Source organism: Echinops telfairi, unplaced genomic scaffold (genome assembly GCF_000313985.2).
Source record: "Echinops telfairi isolate 266 unplaced genomic scaffold, ASM31398v2 ScPeMD7_7458;HRSCAF=8496, whole genome shotgun sequence".
NCBI lineage: Eukaryota > Metazoa > Chordata > Mammalia > Afrosoricida > Tenrecidae > Echinops > Echinops telfairi.
The window spans coordinates 27,490,462-27,515,543 of record NW_022111358.1 but is presented as its reverse complement, the minus strand read 5'-3'; the positions used below and the strand labels follow the sequence as shown (position 1 = coordinate 27,515,543).

The window sequence follows — 25,082 nt, the reverse complement described above, 5'->3', positions numbered from 1 at the left end:
AACAGTTAACTCCGAAGCAGACAGTGAGCTAGCAAGGCTGGGGCAGGAAATCAAGGTAGAAATCGAGTCTGTCATGAGGACTTCCTACTTTTTTTTCCCTTTTTTAAAATCCTGTTGTTGATGAAAATGGGCTGATCTACATGATAGTAGGCAAGTGATGGAAGGAAAATCTATCCAGAATGTCAGCCCTGTTCCTTTTGTCTGCACCCGTGAGCCTGGTACGCACCTTGTTCCTTGCCACCTTCCCATATTCCCCACACCCACCCCTTGCAACATTAAACTGCCCAACACCACCCAGGAACGGATTTCCTATGTCGTCATGTAGACCCATTATCTTGTTCTTTTACTATCTTGCCAAACTGGTTTTCCTCCACTTACATTTCTGAGACATGATGCTGCAAGATAGCAAGTCTAGACTTGTATAGATAGACAGTTGAGTGGTGTCAATAGTCAATACTCATCTTTTTTTTCTTTCTTTTATCTTCAAATAAAAAATTTAATACGCTAACCAGATTTCTCTATACACAAGCCCAAAGAGACTGCCTAACCCCGGAGCGCTTCTTTACGTTTTAAAGGGCTCCCGTTGGTGGCCTGGCGCAGGAGCTGTCCAACAACTGTGAGAGGAGAGACTTTTTGTCCTTTGCTTTTGTCACAACTGGAAGACTGAAGAAGGGGAATCAGACTACACCAGATTCAATAAAAATGTTTGGTCTTTGCCGAAGGAGCCAATTAAAAATCAAGTTTACCTTCGTAACTACCTTCGTAACCACCCCCCAAAATTCGCTGCCATCAAGCTGATGCTGACTTCCTGCACCCTCTGTAGGACCATGTTGTCCCCCGTGGATCCGCTGGCAGGAGGTGGGAACCACCACCCTTGTGCTTAGCCTAACCCTCGTTCACTCGGGAGAGTGGGACGTGGCCTCTGGAACGTGTGTTGGTGCACAATAAGGGTTGAGACGTTGGCATCGTTATTTTCAGTGGATGTTTTTTGATGGTCCAGGAAAGGGTGTGGGTGTAGGGATCTCTCGAGGTTACTTTGAGAAGCTGTCTTTCATTCTAACCAGAAAGGTGGAAATGGGAAAGTCTCGCTTTATGCCTCAAATCATCTGTCCACCCGTCAATCTTTTGGAGCCTTGATTTTTTTATTTTTTCACATGCCCAGAATTTGGTCACCGATTTACAGAGTAAGCTATGTCTGGAAATGACTATCAGGGCAAGGTTGGTGAGTAACCAGGGATGAATGATGATGCTATCTCAGAGCAGACATTTAGTGACATGTCCTAATTACCTTATTTAGGTCAGAGCATCCACACTTCAGCATCCTTCTGAAAAGAGAGGACATTGATTACGTGTGCTCAGGAAACAGCTCGTTGTGATTGACAGTGCCCGGGGTAAATGTAGACGGCGAGTGCTAAGAGACCCACGTCTCATAAAGGGGAGTGGGTCGCTCTTCGCTCTGCCGAGGTTTCCTCTCACAATTGGCTGAACCGGAAGGAAGCTTTCCCTGTCACAGCACAGACTTAGCTGCCTCGCTCCTGCCTCGGAGGAGAGAGCCTCTTTATAAAGCAACCTCAAGACTTCATTGCAAATCCCAAGCTTTTGTCTCCCACCTCTGACTCGGGGGATCTGGGCGGTGCCGCATCTGGCCGTGGTTTGTGTAAAAGGAAACAATCTATAAATAGTTTCCTGTTGGGTTCTTTAAACGCATCCCTGTGCTGGGCAAGATGTGACCCGCTTCACGCAGTGTCAGTCTCCTGTCGGGTACCGCACAGCTGCTAGTCAACAAAAGCTATTAAACCCTTCCCTCACTCCTCCTGTCCTCGTTTACACACAGGGTCTTGCTAGCTCACGCAGTGGAGACGGATTTACTTCTTTAGAGCATAGACTCATTTTTGACCAGAATCTCACCAAATCTAGCAAATACGGTCATTCTCACCATTCTCTTCCTTGTCCATATTTTTGAAAGCAGATTTCATGTTATTCCTGAATTTGGGGGGGTGGGGCATGGGGGAGGTGGAAAGCCGAGCTTTGGGATTTATTGTGTAATGACTAGCATACAGCTTCCGTTCTAGTGACAATGAAAACAATGGTCCATTTTGCCTGTGCCTTTTCTGGACAGGTGTCGGTCCTCTCCGTGTGGCCGCATGTCCTCGTCTTGCCCTGGGAGAGTTTCCAGAACTTTCCTATACTGCAGAGGGAGCCCGTTCGCTTCTCTCTGGGCCTGCCTGTTTGCTATGGGATTTGTGCCATTATTTCTAGTTAGCAGAATCTCTTCACATAACAAAAGTGGTGCACGCTTCAACTGTAGAATGAATGCTGACAGCCCCCACATCTGTGTACATGTCTTGTGGCGGGAAGATCACTCAGCAATCACCACGTGCTGTTTTTGTGCCTGGATACAAACCGTTCACCTGCACGGCTGCTCGCCAAAGGTTCCGTCCACCCAGGGCGCCTCAGAAGAAGGCCTGGCGAATCACTCGGCCGCTGGAAGCCTTGTGAAGCAGTCCTGCTCTGACGCACGTGCATCCGTGGCAGCTGATTTGGGGCGTTTAGTCTCATGTACCAGTGCTGGAGTCCAGCCTGCTGTCGGGCCCATTCCAGCTCGTACCAAGGCAATGTGTCAGATGGGACTGCCTAGAGCAGCGGTTCTCAACCTGTGGGTCGCGACCCCTTTGGGGGTCGAATGACCCTTTCACAGGGGTCCCCTGATTCATCACAGTCGCAAAATGACAGTGATGAAGTGGCAACGAACATAATGTTCTGGTTGGGGGTCACCACCACATGAGGACCTGTATGAAAGGGTCGCGGCCTGAGGAAGGTTGAGAACCTTCTCCTCGGTTGTCATCTTTACAGGGGAGACCACTTTCCTTTGAGGGACAGGTGGGTTTGAACTGCCAAACTGTTCATAGGTAAGTACTTACCTGCTGTGCCACCAAGGAACCTGAAAAGCTTATGGTACAACAGAGAGATGTTTGCCCCGTCACAACAGGTTTGATTAGGGCGGTTGCTGTTGTCCGGCTGGTAGTTGGGGTGGACAACCTGTGGCCAACCAACGCATAGCCACGGACAGGCCAGACTAGAACTGCCCTGTTGGGTTGACAGGCTGTCAGCTTCCGGAAGCAGACTGCCACATCTTTCTCCCAAGGTGCTCTTGGTGGTTTCGAACCTCTGACCTTCCAGTTAGCAGCGGGGCACTCACTTAGGGCCCCCTCTTCTCTGACTCCTTACAGAAAAAGTTGGCCACAATGTAGTTTAGGGCAGCAGCATATGTCTAAAGTTGAGCAGATCTCTTTAAACTTTAGGCATACATATTTATTGGGCACTGCCTCCTGCCCCAAGATTATACTGTGTCTCAATCTACTGTATTAGTTGGTTACATATTGGCGCTCTGCAAATCTACTCTTCTCCATTCTGGCTGGATTTTAGAAACCACCTGAGGAACTTTAACTATTTTGTTGCCTAAGCCTTGTCAAAACCAGCGATCCTCATGTAGTTGGTCTTAAGTGGGGCTTGGGCATAGGCGTTTCTTACATACATCCAGGTCTCAGAACTACAAGCCCACCCCATTCTGAGGTCTATCTGTGTATTGGCAGTTAGCCCATACCCTGGGCAGTTTTTATTCACCTTGTTCATTACAAATATCATAGAACTCTGTTGTGTACATTGTTCTTTAATTTCAAGACAGATGTGCTGTTCAGGGGAATAGAAGTCGAGACCATTCTGAATGTAGACTGCATGCAAACAGACCCTTCAGAGCCCAGAGAAGCAGAACTGAGACGGTGGACACTGAGAGGCTGGGGGAGGAGGGGAAAAGCAGTCACCTCAGACACTGAGAATTTCAATACACAAATCACAGGGTGGTTTTCTTGCTCTCTGGGTAAGCGTCTCTATTTTCAAAAGTGCTATTAACATAAACAGAGCGATAAAGCCAGGACACTGTACTTTTCTTTCTTTCTTTTTCAAAATTGTTAAGAAGAACTCTACCCGTCTGCAGGTGTCCCACTCACAGTTACTCAGAATCAGAAAGAGGCTGATCAGGGGTTAAAAGATCTCCATCTATCTGTCTTTTTTGCAACCAACCACGTCCAGGCTGTTTATTTAATACTTCCTCTTGCTAATGAAGGTACTGGCTGGGGATGGGTCGGGCTTTCCCATCTCAGCACAAGACTCAAGATTTGAATGTGCCCTTGTGCCGGCCTCACTGTCCACAGCAGGTCCCCTGTGCACAGTGACGAGAGGTAACAAGACAAGGCGGTGGCTCAGACCTCTGGCACTTTGCCTTCCTGCTTGATTGCTTTCTCTTCCCATTGACCAATGTGTTCTCTTCCTTGTCTTTGCGTTTCTCCCAAACCAGCAAGTGTGGAGGCCAGACATATCAAAGCCGAGATGGGAAGTGAAAGAGCTCTCGTGCTGGACAGATTAGCGAGCAATGTGGCAAAACGAAAAAGCTCAATGCCTCAGAAGTTCATTGGTAAGCACACAGCCCTTCCCCTGCTGCTGTCAGCAAAGCTTGGATGCGCTAACCAAGGGCAGGCCCTTCCTAGCCTCCTCTCTGTACTTGGCTTTTGTTCTCCAGGGGTCATTTTGATCATGAGAACCCAGAGAACAAGAGACATTACCTAAAGTGTCTGAACTCCAGGTGAGGGGAGGAGTGGGGTCCCCGTTCCTAAAGGGGTCCGTGCCACCCCAGGCTGCTGCTTCCTCTTTATTCCGAATGGCATTATGTTGCTTGAGAACTTTGATGCCATTTACACCAGGGAGCTGTTTGAGATGGCAGTTTTGTAATCTTCTGTCACTGTGTTTTACAAGTTGATTCTGTGAGCTGCTTTCCTGCTCTGAAGTGGATTAGCAGCCTTTCTTCCATGTGAAGGTTGGCTTTAAGCAGGAAAGTTGCACTGGGTGGGGTGGGGGGAAACAGATTTCAGTAAGGAGGTCTTCATCAGCCCTGTGTCTTACTGGAGTGGCTGTTTATGACACTGTTTCCACACTGTCAGAAGCCACAGTGTGAGACGGCTAAGAAACACGTATGCTTCCTAGTGTGTCAGCACTTCAGGGGGGTGGAGATGTTTTCCTGGACTTTTCCAGATGTTTCTCCAAACGTCATCATGGGGACGAAGATCGATGTATTTGAAGTCGACAGTGGAACTGCAGGCATCAGGTTTGCTGTCAATTGAAAGTTAGCCAGTGATCTTGAGCAAAAAATAGTTACCAAACAAAAATAGCACTCCCTCCACAGTAATCATGGTTTAGAAACCGGCAGTCTGCTTTTCCCAGAGCCGCTCGCTGCTGTGGATTCTTCACCTGGGCTTCTCCGTGGCTCTTCTCTTCGGGAGCTTTCTCAGGTCCCGGTGCTGGCTGGCCTTTTAACTCTGGCTCCGTTCTGGGCTAGTCTGTAGTATCTGATACCTGCAGGCAGTGTGTGTAAGTCACAGAGCTCTATTGAAAGAGCCTCTACCGCTGAAGATGACCTCTTGAAGTGTTTGTTTCTGCTTGTTCCTTTTGTTTTGATCAACCGAAAAGCATTTGGGGTTTTTACCTTTTTTTAAAATGTACTGTATTACCTTTTTTTGAAGGTTTTTTTTTTGTACCCGTTTAGTCACTGAGAATAAATTGTGCCCGGCTGGAGCATTCCAGTGTAGACCCACCGCCTCCCCACCCCTTGTCTCAGTCCCTTTTCTTCTGTAGACTTGTCAGGGCGGGGTGGGGCTCGAGGGTCATGTGTAGTAAGGGTGCTTCCCTGCATTATGATCCCAAGAAGCCATCTGAAAACCCCTCTCACCAACCCCATCATTCAAGTGCACGCATTCTTCTTTGGTCTTCCTTCTTGATGCCGATCACAGCCTACAGCCTGTGGTGTGGATTCCATGGGAACATAAAGGTAGGTGGGGATCATCCTCATAGCTGGGCCAATCAACATCCTATAAGATTGAAGTCGTCAAGGATATCGGAGTTTTGTTTCACTCAGATCCACAATCAATGCCCATGGAAGTTAGCTGTCAAGAAAGCAAAGGAGGAACTGCTTTGGGCAAATGTGTTGCAAAAGACCTCTTTGAAGTGTTGACACCGTTTGCGGCAGCTGCTGCACTGCTCTGGAAGTGACTGCATGCAAGCAGAACCTTGCATGCTCCCGTCTCTCCAAAATTGGGCAGTGGAAGCTCCTGAGACATTGCTTACTGAGATAAGACGGGGGAGATGTTACATTAGAATTCAGAGGAGGTGCTTACTGACTTATTCAGAATCATAAGCATCAAAGTGTGGTTTGTTGGTGGAGACAGGGAAGACTGACCAAGGATTTAAGGAGAGAACCCTCACTCCTGGTAGAGAGGGAGGTCTGAAATGTGGGCCATTTTCTTGGGAAAGGAGAAGGAATTGCAGTCATGAAAATTCAAAAGCGCACAGACTTGTGTATTCCCAACAACAACAAAATCGAAATAAACGACTAGAAAAGGCACGGCTCTTCGCACCACCCGGTGAAGAGAACCCATGTCACTGAGTTGTATAAAAAGGTTGGCAACCAATACGAACCCTATGTTTTCTTTTTTTCTTAGCGTTGCTAATGTGCCGAGGTGTGACTTGAGTCAAAAAGAAAACTTGGGGAGTTATTCTGTGCCACAACTATATCTTAATTGGGGGGATTTTTTACTCCAGAGGAACGTGGGGAGAGCTGGGTGAGGGGAAAGAATAGTAGAGTCATAGTCAATGCATTTTGACCTCAGAACCGAACTGCAAGGTGCGTCGTTCTTAGTTCGTTAGCTGTAGGGCTGCTAACCTCAAGATCAGCAGTTCGAAACTAGGAGCCGCTCTGTGGGAGAAAGATAGGGCTTTCTGTTCACCTGTGAAGATTGACAGCCTGGGAAACCCACCTGGGAAATTCCACTCTGTCGGGTAAGGTCACCGGGAGTCAGACTTGACACAGCAATGAGTCTGGATTCTTTGGAGTTCTTAGAAGTTCCTTGAACTCTAGTTGAGCTGCTATCCTATTCGCTATCATAAAAGCCACTTGGCATCGTCATGGGCTTAAAAGAGTATGTTTTATGCCATTTGGCTTCTTACTGCAAGACCTCAGAGATCTGTTCCATGGGGCTATTTTTCCTATCACTCCTTTGTCCCCAGACTCGTGACAGATGCCAATTTTCTAAGTACTGATTTCTCTCGTCTTGTGAACCATCGCATTCTCTGTGTGCTGCAGTGGGGAAACCCAGGAGAATTAGCTCATCATTTGAACTGAGAAAACTTCAGGGCTTTGGGGCCTAGAATAACTGTGTGTGTGTGTGTGTGTGTGTGTGTGTGTGTGTGTGTGTACTGTGATATGCAATAGAAAAAGTACTGGGCTGCAAGAACCCTGGGTCCGAAGTCAGAGACCCCGTTTCTGAGTCTAGCTCCAACCTTTCTGTTCGCGTGTGCTCAGTCGAATCCTGCATCCTCTCCGAGTCTCTGTTGGCTCATCTGTGAAATGAGGAGCCTGCGTGGGTGATGAGGTGATCCTGAAGGAGCCTCCCAGCACAACACCCTGCAAGTCTGAGATGAGAACAGAAAGAGCTCTGAAACAGCAGCGCTGACCCCACCGTGCTGCTAAAGTCCATCGGTGGGGCCTGGGTGTCCTTGTTCTCAAGATTGTACGAAGGAGTGCTTCCTATTATAAACCATGTCGCGCGTTTTAAAGTGTTTGTTTGCTTTTAGGACGACATTAAATCTGACCATCTGTAAAGCAGCTGTGTTTGCTCGGCATTTCTTTACTGTGCTCAGGCTAGCACTAGATGCAGGGAGAGGGTCTTAGAGTTCTTGTGAGGTGTGTGATATTCTTGTTCTTAGGTCTTGTTCGAATCTTCTAGCGGTAGCATATCCTGAACCTTTGCTTTAGAGGGAAAGTTGTTTCTTTGTTTTCAGTAAAAGAACCCCTTGAAATCATTTAGCTGAACCAACTTTTGTGATCATAAGCTGTGAGACTGCAAGGGATGAGAGGTAGTGATATGAAAGATACAGGGCTAATCCCCGCCCTCCTTTGCCTCCTCTCCTCCATCTCCTCCCTCCCCTCCCCTCCCCTCCTCTCTATGCGTTTCCTCTCCAAGTCACCCCTTTCCGAACAGATTCCGCTGCCAGGGAAATGGCAATGGGTAAAGTGTGAAGGCAGAATGAGTCACTCCCTTTAATCCTTGCTGACAGTTGCACACATTCAGACCAACCTCGGCTTCCCTGACCTCTTGAACTACGGGTAAAGGTGAAATCGTGCCATCAGGGCCACTGTTGCTTCTCTGGAGGTACAGGCTGCGTGCTTCTCCGTTGGAGAGGAACTGGGGCAGGAGGGTGCCCTGGACAAAGCCTGAGCAAGTTTAGAGACACGGAGCATGCCTTTGCTGAAGAGCATCGGTCACAGTAAATCGTTCAAGTAGGAGAAATGAACACATTTCTGGTCTAATCTATAAGAAATATTCTACCGCTTTCTGAAAATAGGAAACGAATGGACATGTGTCCATTAAGTCAGCATCTTCACATCATCAAAATACTCCTTAGCTGTTCTTTTTGATCATTTTATTGGGGGCTCGTACAACTCTTGTCACAATCCATCCGTGGTGTCAAGCACATGTGTACATTTGTTGCCATCATCAATCTCAAAACATCTGCCTTCTCAGCTGTTCTTTCCAGAGCATCGCTACCTTTCAGGAGTGTTTCTTTGTGAGTCGTGTTCCCTGGCTGTGCACTCATTTGACTATCCTTCCACCTAGGCCCTCATCGAATATTTGATTAAAGATGGAGCTATTGCTCGGGGCTTGGGGAGGGGGCGGCGGAGAGAAAAAAATGATTATGTTTCTGTGTATTTCTTTTCCCAGATTTTCATTCTTTTCCCAAAAATAGGTGTGTTGTCCAGACCAAAGTGGTTTTTGCAGCATCTCCTTTTCTTGTTTTATGAATTGCTTCCTTAAAGGACGTTTTCGTGTTGAAAAGAACATGAAGAAAGATCTCTCACCTGTGGCAAACATGTCAGTGAGGTTTTGACACTTCAGCACACACCGTCAATTCTCCCTGGGAAGTAGCTAATGAGAAGTCATCCGCTTTGGTTAGCAGAGTGACAGGAAGCAGTCTTAATACTTGTGTCTAAGGGCAGAAACCATTTTCTCCCGCCCCTTCCCAAAGGCCTACGGGCCTTACTCCCCCAAGCTTCTCAGAGTCCAAGCATTTCAGTGTGGGAAAGGGTATTCGATCCCAGCGAAGATCTTCTCCTGAAACGGGAAGAGGGAACAGAGAGATCGAGAGACACAGCTGGTATGGGACTGACCCAGACCGGAACATGGTCCATAGCTGCTGCAGACCGGGCCTGCCTTGCTCAGGAGGTGCCCGGAGTGTGCGGGCAATGGTGCCACACGGGCACATTGGCAGGGCAGGGTCTGGCTGGCGAAGGCTAGTAGAAGAACAGCTCTGGCGAAAAGCAGTCATTCTTTCTCAAAGGCGTATTTCCTCGAGAAAAGAGCTGTCTTTCCCTGGCGATGCCGTCGGAGCGGATGACACGCGGGGCACTTTGCAATGCCTCTGAGGACACAGACTTCAGCAGCAGTCACACGTGGTCCCCAGCTCCGTCTCCCTCACCACAGCCCACCTGAGCAGCAGTCACACGGGGTCCCCAGCTCCGTCTCCCTCACCACAGCCCTCTGCTCTCTCCCCTCCTGTCTGCTGCTTCTTCTGCGGCTCCCCTCTGGTTTCCTCACTGGATGAGATCAGAGCCATGATGATCACCGGGTATTATACTGACTTTATTGTCCTGGCTTTGCTAGGGGGAGAGGGGGTGGAGATGGCCTTTCAGTAAGAGTGACCATACACGTGACTGTAGCGGCAAAAACACTTCAATAAGGAGCTTAGAGAAAATCCCGTGTGATGCCTGTGATCGTTGTATTAGAGCTTAAATTCTGAGCGCCGGGTTTGGAAAGGTTTACAGTGGGAACGCTCAATCCATTTGAGTCTCCACGTGGATTGAGCCTCCATGGAGTGCTTTCCGACCAGTGACTGACAATGAAAACAGCTTTGCCCTCCGGGAGAGTGAGTTGCTGCGACTTCCCTGGCCAGTCCAACCCCTGGCCATCAAGTCCATTCCAGCTCAGAGAGAGCCTATAGGACAGAGTGGAGCTGCCCCTTTGGGTTTCCAAGGCTGTAAATCTTTATGGGAACAGACAGCCTCGTCTGTCTCCCTCAGAGAGGCTGGTGGGTTCGAACTGCTGACCTTGCAGTTAGTAGCCTAATGTGCCACTCACTATGTCACCAGGGCTCCCTGGCCAGCAGTCTCACCCTCAGGAACTTGCGGCATGTTGCCCTTGATGGACAGTGAGGTATTAGGGCCACATTCGTGGAGGGCTACACACTGAACTGCTAACACAAGGTCAGCAGTTTGAACCTACCAGCCACTCCTGGAGAGCAAGCTGAGACTGCCTGCTCCGGTAAAGGAGGGGGTTATTTTGGGAGTGAAGGGCACATCGCCAGGAGTCATAGCCCGACCCAGGAGGTCAGAGGGCCCTGAGCCAATCTGACAAACGGTAGGTACCGTGTGCAACAGCCTAGTGTACCTACCACGTGACCCAGGCCCGGCTCCTTTCCCTGACCTGTGATCCCTCCTGCAACTGCTCAGTTGGTCACCCCCAGCCATGATTTTGTGACCATCGCCTTTGTTTCCCAAGTCCCATTTGAGGGCCCCATGGCTGTGAGGCTGGGGACACCGTTGGGGCCTGGTGCTGATGGTCGCCTCCTCCGGGCGGTTTCCCTCTGCCCGCTTTCTTGACCACTCAGCAGATAGGTCTCTGCACATGACGCTTGGACTGGGGGTGTCCTTTTCCTCCTCCTCATGCGTGAGAATCGTGTTCTTTTTCTACGGCTCTCACCATTTGCCCTCCTCTTCAAAACCTTTCGATGGCTCCGCATTGGAATGAACCCCAGACAAGCCAGGCAGCCGTCATCCCAAGCCTCCCACGGTCTGTCTCTAAGTTACCTTTTCAGTGTTGTCATTTCAACCAGTGGATCCAACTCCTCCCGCTTCTGCAATTGGCCTTCTGTGCTCCACATGGAAGACCCTCCCTCACCTCTTCCCTTAAAGATCTTGTATGGATGTGGACAGATACCCTGAGTTGTCTCTCTCTCTCTCCTGCCCTGCCCCTGCTCGCAAGGCAGGTTGAAGAGTCTGTGTTGTATAATGTCTATGACTGTCACTGCCGCCGCCATCAGCACCACTACAGCCTCTCGGGGGACAGGGAGACTTCAAAGGCAAGAGCCAAGAAACACTTGTCCCCGTGATGAGTGAGTGTAGCCTGCTGGAGAAGGCCGTGTTTTGCCCTCTCCGTCTCTCTGATTTGCCCTGCCACGCGGCACTTAAGGTACTAACTTGTCATGCAATTCTATAAATGCCGCATCTCCCCCGTTGCATTGCAAGTTTACGTTGGCATTCCTCGGAGCGCCTGGCATGGCGCTATGCAAATGGAAGTGATAGGAGAGCTGCCTCTTGCTGGCTGGTACTAGTGCCTGGCATCAGGTTACCAGGGTACAGACCTCACCACGACTGTGTGCATCTGAAGTGCTCCTCGGATGTGTGTGATGGGCCACGTGGAACCAGGCACAGCTGGTGCGACTAAGCCTCTTTTTCCTCTGCTCAGCCACCCAGCCAAGACCTGACCTGCAGGGAGAGAGTGGGAAGGCGTTTACTGAGCTCTGTGGAGCCTCAGGTTATAGCCTGACTTTCCACGGGCCAGCTGGGTGACCTGGGAAAGTTGATCAACTTACTTGCCCCTTAGATTCAATTCTTTATCAGGCCCAACCCAAACCACCCACAGACAGAGCGTCCATTCTGACTCCTAGTGACCCAGCAGAGGCTTCCAAGGCTGTCAATCAGCAGACCTCCTCACCTTTCTCCCGTGGAGTGGCTGGCTGGCGGGTTTTAACCGGCAACCTTGTGGTTGGCAGTCCAACGTTTACCCAACACCCCAGCAAGACTCCTTCGTCGGACCAGGAGGCAATCAGTCACACCTTTTAGGACTGAATGAGGATAAACGATGAGTCAAGATGAAGCGAAACAGGATGAGAAGGCCCTGCGTCGGCCCTGGACAGTCTGTCCTCTGCGCATAGGAGTGGTTGCTAGCAGTATTTCTGTGAATTCGGCACAGTGGCAGGTATTGTGAAGTCTAGAAGCCAGAAGGGAACGGCGGAGGGGGGTCCGTCTTGTCCCTAGACCTTAAGGCAGACCCACAGCCGCAGGCAAGGCCCCTTTCGCTGTGTTCTGTGCTACCGTTTTGGCAGTTAGAGGCCAACGACCACATGCCCTCAACACGGGGCAGCAATTCAGGTCAGGGGCGGTGCCCCAGTTCACATTGCCAGGCTTAGAGACCCAGGACTGACACCTTTAAAAGAGTCACGAGCGGGGAATGCCAACCAGGCAGCCTGGGTTCCTGCACTTGGGACGTGAGGCTGCTGTTGGTATTTTCGCTGGAAGAGAAGCGCCATCAGCCTGCCGCTGGCAGGGTGACTCAGCCTAAGGTGTGGTGTGGTTTTCACTCGGAGCTGGACGAGAGGCTCCGTGCGGGTCTGGAAGCAGTTGCTCCCTTGTGGTTTGACTTACCATTTTTATGAGTGTGTTACTAACGAAACGTGAGCGCTTGGCTTTTCGATGACTGTCGCTCACCCCTGCTGAGTTTCATACTCATTCGGTCCCCACACGTACAGGTGACTGATAATCATCTGCGCGCTCCAGTTACGGTAACTCGGAGAGGAGGGGACCTGACGCTTTGCAGGCGGCAGGCACGTGAAGCTCCGAGGCCCTGCCATCGTCTGAACAATGAGCAGTGTGCCGCGCTAACCACAGAACACAGGCGCCTGTTTCTATTCATCCAGGGGTCATGGTTGCTGCTGACAACTTCAGCACCCGGCTGTTTACCGACTTGCGATGCAGGTGGTGTAGGCCGGGAAACTGTAAAGGAGAACAGCCGAGTTTGCGATCTGTCTCTCCCACCCTACACACTGTCTGGACCATCAGGGGGAGAAGAGAAAGACCTGGGTGCTCGGGGAGTAGTGTAGAGTTGGCCACACTGGAAAAGCACCAGTGACCTTCAAAAGGCCCAGGAACCAAGTGTCATCATTTCTGTGGCCCTTTCCAAAAAAAAAAGAGTGTTTTGGGTGTAAGCTAATTTCTGGGTTCTCAGTCTCATTCTTCCAGTCTTGACCAAGCAAGCCACTACCGTCGGGTCAATATAGAGCCTCTAGGACAGTGGGGGGACAGACAACCTCATCTTTCTCTTAAGGAGTCACCGGTGGGTTTGAACCTCTGGCCTCAAGGTTAGCAGCACGATGCTTAACCCCTGTGCTACCAGGGCTCCTGTTGTGATCAAAAAGAACATCCCACCTAGACCTTGAGCAAGACCTTCGTCACTGCTCTTGCAGAGGTCTACTTTTCGGTTGCTTGTGATGGGGTTGCCAAGGCAGTGTTTCGCTGGTCAATTTTTTCTCTCCCTTGGGCTATTTGTCTAGAGACTGTCACCTTGGCCTTCTGGTACTGGGGATACAGGAGACATTGATGCAATAGCTCCAATTTCTCTCGCTGCTGTTCCATGAATGCCCTGAAAACACATTTGGCCACAAGCCTCCCTTGGCCAAGGGCGTGTGGTAGCCTGCGGCTCGTTCAGATCCAAAGCCACTCCTTCAGTCCGACAACCCGCTTTCATATCCCCCCCCCCCACCTGCACCATATTTATCTGTTTTCAGGATTTCCCAAAATCTGGGGTGTACGCTGCTGGGATTAAATGGGCATCGGGCATTTTAAAAGCTTGGTTTACTTCATAAGAAAGGGATGTTCTGGAACTGTGTGTGACCTTATCCCTGGGGGACAGACAACTGAATAGTGGGTGAAGGGAGACGTCGGACAGGGCAAGATATGACAAAATACCCATTTATAAACTATCAAGGGCTGATGAGGGAGGGGGGAGAGGGGAGGGAGGGGAAAAATGAGGGCCTAGTGTCGGGGGTTTAAGTGGAGAGAAAATGTTTTGAGAAACGATGTAACAGATGTGCTTTACACAATTGATGTGTGTATGGATTGAGATAACAGTTGTATGAGCCCCTAATAAAATGTAAAAAAAAAAAAAAGAAAGGGATGTTCTTCTTAGCCCGTCTTCGGCCTTCTTGATCCCCAAAGAGAAAGAATTACCCTTCCTTTGGTGCTAGTTGCGTCCCTTATGAGTCTCCTACTCGCTAATCTCTGTTGAGCAAGGAAGAAGGAGCTCTTTGTCTCAAAGCCTTCTGTTCGTGGCAGTATCTCATCAGAAGGCAATGAATTACTTTGCTTCAAAGTCTTTATTTTTCATAATTACCTTCTAATGATGGCAAATGATTCTGGTTTCTGTTTATGTCTGATGAAAAGTTTTCTTTTCTTTTATTTTTGGCCAGGGGAAAAGTGTTCTTTATGTACCGGGCACTGTGCTAAGCTTCTTCCAGTGACCCCACGAGGTAGACGTGGTTATTAGGGGCCACGTTTTAGGTGAAGCTATGACAGTTGGGGCAGATTAGGCCCAAAGTAACTGATGGGGCCCAGCTGGTTCTGGAGCGCCCGTGCGCAGCCACAGCACTGAGGTGCGTGCGGATGTCGGGATGCGAAGGGCTATGTGAATGAGTGAAGTCTGAGAAACACTTTACTTCATGCCTCTTGACCTTGCCTTCACGTGACTCTCTTACTTGTCCCATGTGTCCCCAACTCTCTGCTTTCATTCATGCCCCCTCCCTGCATCTTGTCCCTGCTGCCAGGAGCTGTGAAGTCAGAATTCAGACCCCGCACCCAGAGAGATGGGCACCCCCAGTCCTGCGCCGTTCCCAGCGTGGGTTGCGGATCACGTGGTTGTCCCCCTGGAGTTCCCGTTGGCTGGTTTTTAGATGCTGGTAGCCAGGCCTTGCTGCCTGGGAGCTCCGTGAACTCAGTTCAGCATTACAGCAAAGTGCACCCCTCCACTGACAGATGAGTGGTTTCCGTGCATGAGGTACACTGGCTAGGACCTGAACTGAACACAGGTCCCTCTCGTGGAAGGCGAGAATTGAGCCCTCCCCTTCTCTCTTCCACTGGGATGTCTGCGCTCCAAAGCCTGAATGTCCACTTCCATCCAGACCCGTTCCGCTGTTCGTCGGAATCCGCACAGTGCTTTCCCTTCCCCAGCCACGCTCGGATGTTTTTCCTTATGTTTAGATAGATGATCTGCGCCAAACGATCTTGCTCCTTAGAGGCAAGGGTGACGAGACTTCATCTTGCGGTGTGTGTTGCCTTACAATTGTTTTGTAAGACATGTTCCTCTTGGCCTACATGCCTCTACCGTAGACTTTAGAATACAAACCCAAGCCTGTGTAACAAAGCAACCAATTGACAACTTTTCACATGACCTTTGTCTCTGGCTCCCTCTCTGCTGGTCTCAAGTTCTGGGGCCACTGTCCTGGTCATTTTGCTTTCTCGTGTGTCTGTTTTCACTCATGAGCCCTGTGTGGCACTGACCACAGCAGACCTAAGGAGGGACGGAAGAGGAAGACAAGGTTCAGCAAATGTCTCTAGACCCCAGGGCCGACAGAACACAGAAGCATCCGCAAATGCCTTTGCCTCACTTCCAGGACCTGAGGCCTGCTCCGCGCTCTCTGTTGTCCCTGCCACAAGCCTCTCCCCCCTGAGCTCAGCTGCCCTCTCTGCAGACCCTGCTGTGCCTGCGGCCAAAGAGCCTCTGTTTCTAACACACAGCACCCACACACCCTGAAGGTGGCTAAACTCTATTTTCAAAATCTCTCAGCAGTTTGACATAAGCAGGAGAAGGTGACCACAAGTGCATTTTGTCAGTTAAGTGCTGGGTAGGCCCTAATGACCTATGCATGACCACATACACCATGTGGACGTGTTTTTTTGTAAAGGAGAGGAGGGGCAGAGTGAATCTCTGGCGGTGAGCTTGCTTTCCTAAGGCTTTCTGCCTTTGAAATGCTTGTCCCGAAATCTCCGTCAGTTGGATGGCCTGTGTTTTGAGAGTGGCAAGTTGGCCTTCTGGGGGTTATTTTTTTAGATATCTAGCTTTTTAAAAGCCTCTGGACACCAGTCACCCAGCACCCCTGCTTTGTAGCACTCCCATCCCCCTGGCTGTCTGGAGGACAAGCAGAAAATAGGCGATGAAAAACAAGAGGGGGGGAGGTAGATGGCTGTGTCTTAAGAATGCATGAATGATAAATGAGGTCCTCAACCCTCCTAGACACAGTGGGGGACCCCTTCCCCCCTGGAAACCCTGCCCTTTTATTATTGAGAAGTTTTACTGGGGGCTCTCACATCTCTTATCACAACCCATACATCCATCTGTTGTGTCAAGCACATTTGTACACGGTTGCCATCATCAGGCTCAGAGCATTTTCTTTCTACATGAGCCCTTGATATCAGCTCCTCATTTCCTCCCTTCCTCCCCCTTGATAAATTATAGATTATTATTTTCATATCTTACATCGTCCTCTGTCACCCCTCACCCACTTCTCTGTTGTTTGTCCCCCTGGGAGGGGTTATATGCCGATCCTTGTGATCCATTCCCAGCCCCGCCCTTCTATGCCTTGCTGGTCTCTCTCCTCTCTCGGGGCCCCTGTGCCCTGGGCAGTGGACACGCTGTGCAGGGGGACTCCGACCCTCTCCTCAGCTTCATTCACCTTGCCACCAAGCAGCAGCGCTTGAGGCAACGACACCACCCTGGGAACCATTCTACTGGGGAGGCGTGTTCTTGAGAAGTCATCGCTCGGCGCTTCTTTACTGGGAAAACGCTGAGAAATATGTATCTTATTTTTCCCTTCTGTGCCTTCTCTCACCTGTTCTAGGTGAGAAGCGCCACTGTTTTGATGCCAGCTATAATCCCGGCTACATGTTTGAGAAGGAGAGTGAGCTAATCCAGACCCGGATGATGGACCAGGCCATCAATAATGCCATCAGCTATCTCGGCGCCGAAGCCCTGCGCCCCTTAGTGCAGACCCCGCCTGCGCCCACCTCGGAGATGGTCCCGCTGATCAACAGCATGTATCCCATTGCCCTCACTCGAGCAGAGATGCCCAACGGTGCCGCCCAGGACCTGGAGAGGAAGAGCATGCATCTGACAGAGAAGAGCGGGCCTCCTGAGAGAGCCCTCTCCCCCAACCACAGTGGCCAGGACTCCACGGACACTGACAGCAACCACGAGGAACGTCAGAGCCACATCTACCAGCAGGGCCACGTGGTCCTGCCTCGGCCCCGCAATGGGATGCCGCTCCTGAAGGAGGTCCCTCGCTCCTATGAGCTCCTCAAGCCCCCGCCCCTCTGCCCAAGAGACTCCATCAGAGTCACCAACAAAGAAGGGGAGGTGATGGATGTGTACCGGTGTGACCACTGCCGCGTCCTCTTCCTGGATTACGTGATGTTCACCATTCACATGGGCTGCCACGGCTTCCGAGATCCATTTGAGTGTAACATGTGTGGGTACCGAAGCCATGACCGCTATGAGTTCTCGTCGCACATCGCCCGAGGAGAACACAGGCCCATGCTGAAGTGAGCGTCGCCCTTCGGGGCGCACCCAAGTCACCGGCATCGTCTTCTGAGAATTGATTCTACGCACCCATTCCACCACCCCATCTCCCACCCACGCACACTCAAAACTTACTCAGTTCTAAGTGCCTTTTCATGTCATTTTTAGGACCCCAGGGGTCCTCTTCACAGGGGCTTCCAGAGAAACGCTGTCTTCATTTCAAAACCTATTGCAAGTCTGCCACGTTAGTTCTTTTGTGACGGCTCTGTTTTCTGACCAGACACTTAAAAGCCAGTGGAATATTCCGTCATGACCTCTTGCAGCCAACAGACTGGCTGGCCATCGCGGAAGTGTGCTGCCGGTCAGACCAGCCCACGTGTACTTCCGGTGCCACAGCAGTCAGACGTGGAAAAGGCTTTGGGGCAAATACTCGGATCCAGAGAGACAGATGGCTGACCTTGCTGGGAAAGCCTGACTTCTGTACTTAAAGCTGTCGGGTTGGGGCTTCAGCTCCCCACCCTAAAGTCGACCAAAACAAACACACAAATACACTCACTGCCATCAAATCAATGCCAGCTCAGAGTGACCCTGTGGGACAGGGTGGAACTGCCCCGTTTGGTTTCTGAGACTGTAACTGTTCATGGGAGGTGAACAGTTTTTCTGTCTTTCTCTCGCATAGTGTCAGGTGGTTTCGAACTGCTGACCTTTCGGGTCACAGCCCAACTCTTAACCCTTGTGCCACCAGGGCTCCTACCCCAAATAGAGGTTCGGGAAAAGAACCGCCCTAAGATAAGTGCCTGACTGCTCAGTGCCTTCGCTGAGCACAGACCCCTCGCTGCCTCTGCACAGGTTTGAAACAAAAAAAGAACAATCTGATGATGCTTCCGCTTCCGCTTTGACCCTTCCTTCGGGATCCAATTCCGAGCTGCTTTGGACTGAACCAGGAGAAATGCTATACCGGAAGAGCCACTGGTCCTAAACATAGACGGTCATCGAAATCCTGGAAAGCTGTCCACTGTGTGTGACCCGTCTATTCTCTTTGATCGGGATTGGTTGAGGAGGGGCCGTTCCAACGGGAAGAAACAACAGTTCTCCTTTGGGGAGTCCTGACCTACAAACTTGCCAGTGGTCTTTTTGATAAGGCATCTCGGAGAGCTGGAGACGCATGGTCCCTCAAGGAGAAGTGGGGATCGATGCCTGGGGTGTTGTTAGGTCACAACTGAGCTGCCTGATGGGGGTGGAGGGAAGCACCCCTCTGCTGGAAGTCCTCCCCCATCCGGTCATTCCTTCCCCCCCCCCCCACCATTAGCCATGGAACCGCTGTGGTCTAAGATCTCTGAGAGTCTCATCTTGGGTCTGCAGATGAGCCGGTCATTTTTATCATTAATAATAAGGAGGGACATGTTATTAAGGGGAACTGCGAAGATCATTTTAAAATTAGCACTGGGATGGGGTCGGAGGTTAGGGGGCGGTTTCACAAAAACTGTTGTTCAATTCTGCATTTGCGGCTCTTGGCAATGTGGTTTTGGGCAAGTCACTTAACACTTAAAAGTAAGCTTCCCGCCATGAAACAAGAGCTGGAGTTAGATGGTCCCGAAGATTCCTCCCAGCTTCAAATTAATGTCATTATGAAGCAACCACGAGTTATTTTTTTCAGCCTTTTAATTTACGGGTGTGACCCAGAAGAGTACACGTGTGAATCTGCGTTTCACATGTCTTTGGTGTGAAAATGGTAGTGCATTCATTTTTTCCTTTAACTCCGGAGTTGTAAATAGGATGAAAGGGTGAGAAGCAACACAATACAAGAAGATATTTTGATCTCGCCCCAAGGTGTGCACGCAAACGGACGCCTGCAGCTGCTTGCCAAAGATTTCCCCCCACCCCCGCCCCCACCCCCGCACCCCCCTGCTTAAGAACTTGTGCTAGAGGAAATAAATTCTGCTTCCAGGGACAACTTCATGGAGCCAGTTTTCATATTAGAGCCAAGCATTCCAAATTCCTGGTAGATGAGCGCTTCGCGTGGCTGCCTTGATATTTCAAAAGGGCTCGTTCTCAACTCTGCCAGTAATTCAGGCAGTCCACCTCAGACTGCACAAGCGGCTTATCCATCGTGGTGGCTTGGTGTCTGTCTTGGGGAAGGGGGTCCAGAAGATTCCATGGCAACAGTCCCAACATGCTTGAGATTCCCGATAAAGGATGAGACGTGTGTAGGTGCGTCGGCTTCAGTACATCACTGTATTGCTGTCACCCAAGGTACACCCAAGCGCCTATACCCATTATGAACCAGGAGCTGCTTATGTCCTAGAACGATCCCGCAGCCTGTCGGCCCTTTGGGAGTCAAGGGAAAGTGCATTTGGAAGCAGGGACTGAGAGGAGAGAACGCTTGGGGAAGGGCCATCTCTCCCAGATGAGGGAAAACCTTTGCTGAGGAAATGAACCTCCACGTCACACAATGGCGAGGCTCAAGCCGATCCCCACCAGCCTGGGGATTCTTCCTAGATGCAGCCCTCCTCCTCCTCCTCTTCCTTCTCCCCCTCCTTCTTCTCCTCCTCCTTTTTCCTGTGGCAAGTGGAGGTGCTCACCGGTCTCCTTCTGAGGTCATTTTCTGAGCCAGGGTGTGGGGACCACTATAGTGGTCTGGGCGTTGACTAGGGCACATGGCTGCACGGAGAATGTGTGCATGGGAGGGCACGGCACACTCTTAAGTCTGGAAGTTGAGCCAAGATGGCATGCAATCGGCTACGGCCACACAGGCGAACACTTCTTTCTCTACTTACCCTCCGCACTTTTGCTGGTAGCGAGCGAGGGACATTCTGGCCAGATGGCTACAGAGGAGAGCAAGTTTGGGGCTAACCTCTGACTCTGGGTCAGGGAAGTCTTGTCCCGCCTTTAGGTGGCACAATGACTTGCTCATCCAGAGCCTCCCTCAACCCCGGAGCTCAGTAGGTCTTCCTGACCCACCCTCCGCGCAGGAGGCCGAGATCTGAGGAGCAGTCAAACCCATGCAGCTGTCCCTTCCAGCCAACTGGGGTGAGGGTGGAGCAGATACCCCCTTCATCACTACATGAGGTGTGGCACAGATACTGCCTAGTGGCAGAGAACTAAATAAAAGTCTCTTCCATGGCACCAGCAGCAACGGCAAAAAACGGAAAAACAAGCTATTAATTCATCCACCAGCCTTCAGATTTCTCAATTCATTCTTCCGAAAAGACATCTGCTTTGGGACCGATAAGCTAGCTAACCTGATGTTTTCTTACCATTGGGAGCTGTTACTGACTGGGCTTCTGACTTTTCTCAGTGATAAAATGTCTCACCTTTTGAGTGCTGAGCTTGACATTTCCTAGGCCTGTAGTCATCATGGCCCAGACAGAAGATGACCCCAGATTTGTTTTTGCCAAAAGAGAAACATTGAAAAACACAACATGTGATGAACCCTGTGCTGGCAACCCATCTCGTGAGCATGTTTTCCAAACAGCAGCAGCATCCCCTTACGACAGGTTCCTCGCTTCCTTTCTGTGCTTTGTCCCCTGAGGGATGTGAGGGTTCGAATGTTCGAGGGAAAACAGCAGTGCTTCTGTGAACACGTTCAGGGCAGATGACAAGACTGTGATGGAGATGTTTCTTTAATGCATACCCCACTGAGAGAAAGTATGGTCCCCAGGGGATGTTTGGAAATTCCAGTGAGAGAATTCCCTTGGGCAGGCCTCAGGAAACCGGCACACTCGGATTTACGGCCCTGTAAAGAGGACAATGTTGAGCTGCCCCCAAAGGCTGGCTGGGGACCGCCTTAGGAAAAGGACCGTGTACCCTAAGGCAGAGGAACTGAAAGTTCTGAGAATGAGCAGTGACCCAGGACTGGGAGGGCTGACTACTGGCTAGAAGAGAGGCCTGAAGCAACACAAGGTGACCTCTGCCTTGCCCCAGCTATAGGTGAGTGAGGGGTTTCCAAAGGCCCTCAGAAATGTCCAGAATCTTTCGATTCCATTTGCCTCCCAGTTTCTGGAAGCCCCCTCGTGGAGTGTGCCCCCCCTGCCATGCCATCAGTGCACCCCACAGTGCAACCCAAGAGAGGTTTCTCCTGTTGGGACAGCGGGCTGTCTGGTGCCTGCATGGATCATCGTGTACGAGTATTGATCGGGTGGCCGCTTGAGATCCCAATGTACGTGTCATGATTCAAAATGGAGGGCACAACAAGACCTGCCCCCAAGGAGGTTGTGGGGGTTTGCGTAATGTTGTCTGTGGGATCACGTGACTTGGGGGGCGGCGGTGGATTCTATTGGATGGTTGCAGATTTCCCACCCTGCTGTTGTGTCTGGACTGAAAGCCAGGAGAAAACCCTGGGGCCATGATTGGAAGTCAGTTGCCTCTGTTGGCGATCTTTGGGTTGTTTTAATACTTAAGGGTAGAAAGCAGTGAATCTCGGAATGAGTGTGAGGTAACCCCCTGCTGCAGACACGCCACAGCCCTGCACCAGGGAACTGGAATTGCTTTGCCCCCTCATCTCCCCCAAGCCTGCAATGATCAGTGCCCCAAGCCACGTGAGGGTTTTCCTCGAATGATCCTTACTGCCCATCTCTCCACTGGCCCCATTCCAGAATGCGTGGAGGACAGCCCCACAGTGGCACCCACCTGCTCCCTTCCCATCCTTTTCCGCACATGTGTGCGGCTCCTGCATCTTCCAGGCACCAGAGTAGCTTGTGCCTCTTCCTCTCTCGAAAAGACGCAGGCCAGAGATTTTCGCATGTTAGGAAAATGGGGCAGCTGTGAAAATGACTGATCCTGTTTCCAGTGACTCATTAAGACAGGACTTTTCCAGGTTAGCAGACAGAGGGGGTGGGGGTGGGTTCACAGAAACCAAATGACTGTGGGTTGCAAAGAATTAGCAGGTCATTTAAAAAGCAGACACCCCTGCACCCAGACTGTGGTTTTGCATTCTCAGGTGCTGCAGTCTGTGAGCTTTGGTGAGGGATCCTTTTGGCTACTGGAAAAACCAAAGCTTATTTTTAATCTCTGGTTGCCAAAGCCGCCACACGTGTGGTCTGTGGCTGACCCTGGCGGCAGAATGGGTGGGGGGAGGAGCACTGAAACGGAGAGGGGTTTGTGGCGGAGGGCCGTCTTCCCACCAGGAGTTGGGAAGGAGCCCAGGAGAAGAAGGGTTTTGACACAGCCTGCACTCACCGCTCCTTCCCATCTGGGCTTCCTGGAAAGGCCTTCCCAGCCCCGAATTGACCTTCTCTCCGGCCTCTGGGCCTTCACTCACCTGGTGTCCAACAGGGTGCCAGCACTCTGGTGCCCTGCCCCTCGGTGAGGATGGCCGCGGGAAAGACTGCTTATGAAATGCAGCCCCGCCCAGCCTTGCCAAAGCCATAATCGATGTGTCGTCCCGTGGAGAATAACCCTGCTGATTGTTTTCAAGGGTCTCTTTTTATATCATGTTTCATTTTTATACTACAAAAGCAAATAAAAAAATACTGGTGTGTTCAAGAGCAGTCGCCATGCATGCCGGTCCCTTATTTGCACGTGCTGCAATGAAGGAGGTCTCTTCATTATTCCACAAAGCCCAAGTATCCAGAGAGACGGCGCTGATGGGGAGAAAGTGCCGCCTCTGACAGCCGGCTGAGCCTGCTCCTGGCACTCTGCTGGCCCTGAGGATGGGGTTCTGGGTGCACCGGTCCTCCGTGCACTAAGGGAGCAGCCGGGGACGGTGGACCCGGACAGAGCCAGAGCAGCACACGGGCACAACGTGTCTAGTTCAGGCCACTGCTTCTCCCTCCGTCCCTGCCAGCAGGGACGCTTCCTGAACCAGTTGCATCTTATTCATCCACAGTGGAAAACTCACGTTGCAGTACATTTCAATATCATGTTTGATCATTGGAGGACCAAACCTAGATGTTTTCAGGAAACTCCTGTGTTCTCTCTGAGAGCGTGCTGGGAAAAAGGCTGCTGAGGTGGTCTGGCCTTCTGCTCAGCCTCACCCAAAGCCCCTCCCCTCCCCCCTCTTCTATTGAAGAGACGGAGGATGTTTCTGAACTTTCTCAGCTCACTGTGGTCCAGTTGATGCCGACTCATAGTGTCCCTGTAGGACAGGGGAAACTGCCCCTGTGAGCTTCCGAGACTGTAACTCTTTATGGGAGTAGAAAGCCTTATCTTTCTCCTGAGGAGCTGCTAGCTGTTTGCAACTGCCAACCTGGCCACCAGGGATCTTTCTGAACATTAGGGAGGCGGGGTGGGGAGTGGGGGGGGACATGTGGCTCCTCTGTAGCACCAGACTGCACGGAGGGTCTCCAGCAAGTTGTATAGTCTAACACCAAGAGGGAGAATACAGGCGTCCGCCTTGTAGTTGGATATGAAATGCATTTTCCTACGGCCTTTCAGTAGTTGGTTTAGTGGAAGCTCCTTGGTCCCTTGCTAGGGAGCAGCGGGGACAGCATCCACCCAAGTGCCTCGTGCCGAGGTGAGGACGGGATGGCTTCAGTGCTTCTCACCCCTGGGAATTCATGAATACTTCAGCACGTGGTGGGCCAGCTGCGGATGCCACCCCGCCCCTGTACCCTCCTCCCTTCCTCCATCCTGCCACACACCAGCTCCTTCACCTAGGTTTCCGTGCCTCCACCTCCACCTGCAGGCAACTGCCAGCTGAGGCAGGTTAGAGAAGGCCCTAGCACCTATCCCAGGCCCCCGGAGTGGGAGGTGGGAGCTGGGAAGGCCCAAAGCCCTGATGGGAGCTCACTGGAACCCAAGCATAAGTTCTGGGTGCCTGGGTGAGGAGCATTCCCAGCTCAGACAGTTGTTTGCATAAAAGTCAAAAGCTACTTACTGCACCTGGGGTGAGGAGGCCCCCTGGGGAGGTGCTCCTTGGCTTGGGGGAGAGGGGGGAAGGAAGGTGTCATGGAAAGTCCCTGAAGGACACGGGGTGTTGAATTCACTGCGGTTTGTTTTAACTCTGTCTTGACCTGTGAAGCAGGCAGCTGCTCCCTCAAAGTAACAGACCTCCCCCCCAGAATAGCTCGGCAGAGTCCAGGACAGAGTGCAGGGTCGAACGAAGAGAGGTTGGGGTTAGAGGGCCTGTGGGTGATGTAAACGGCCCCCCTTCCCTAGGAGTGAGGGGGCAGGAAGCCCCAGAACTGTCTTTTCCCATCACCTCACCTCCCCCCACTCAACCCTCTGGCCCCCTAGCCCAGAAGAGCAGTCTAGTCAAATAAACCGCAGTGCTGGGGGCGGGAGATGGGAACTAGGGGGGCAGGCGCCACCTCCTCCCCCAGGCTTGTCCTTCCACCGGCTCAATCCCCATGCCACCCCCACTGGAATTACGTTCTCAGCACCGCAGTGCTCTGTGGGTCTGTGCCTGTGCCCGAGTGTGTGTGTGCCTGAGTGTGTGTGTGTGTGTGTGTGTGTGCAATAGGCAGCCTGGCGCAGACTCCATGGGAGCACATGGACTTGGCCTTCGATGGCGGCCCTGCCGCCCTGTGGAGTTCGTTCCTGAGCCTTGACTCTGCCGAGAGTTGTGGCTCTCGGCTTACAGCCGCCCCCAAAGCCTTTCCCCTTTGCCCCAGCCAGGCTGGGCCTTTCTCCAAC

General features: G+C 51.3%; 1 protein-coding gene across 1 annotated transcript in view; it reads left to right on the top strand.

Annotated features, from left to right (window-relative positions):
• IKZF3 (IKAROS family zinc finger 3) overlaps positions 1-17,534 on the top strand; it is a 59,388-nt gene extending 41,854 nt beyond the window's left edge. Inside the window, exons 7-8 of the mRNA XM_045299333.1 lie at positions 4,355-4,471; positions 16,831-17,534. Coding sequence (XP_045155268.1) covers positions 4,355-4,471; positions 16,831-17,534 — 821 coding nt within the window. The remainder of the gene's footprint in view (positions 1-4,354; positions 4,472-16,830) is intronic.
• The last annotated feature ends 7,548 nt before the right edge of the window (positions 17,535-25,082 follow it).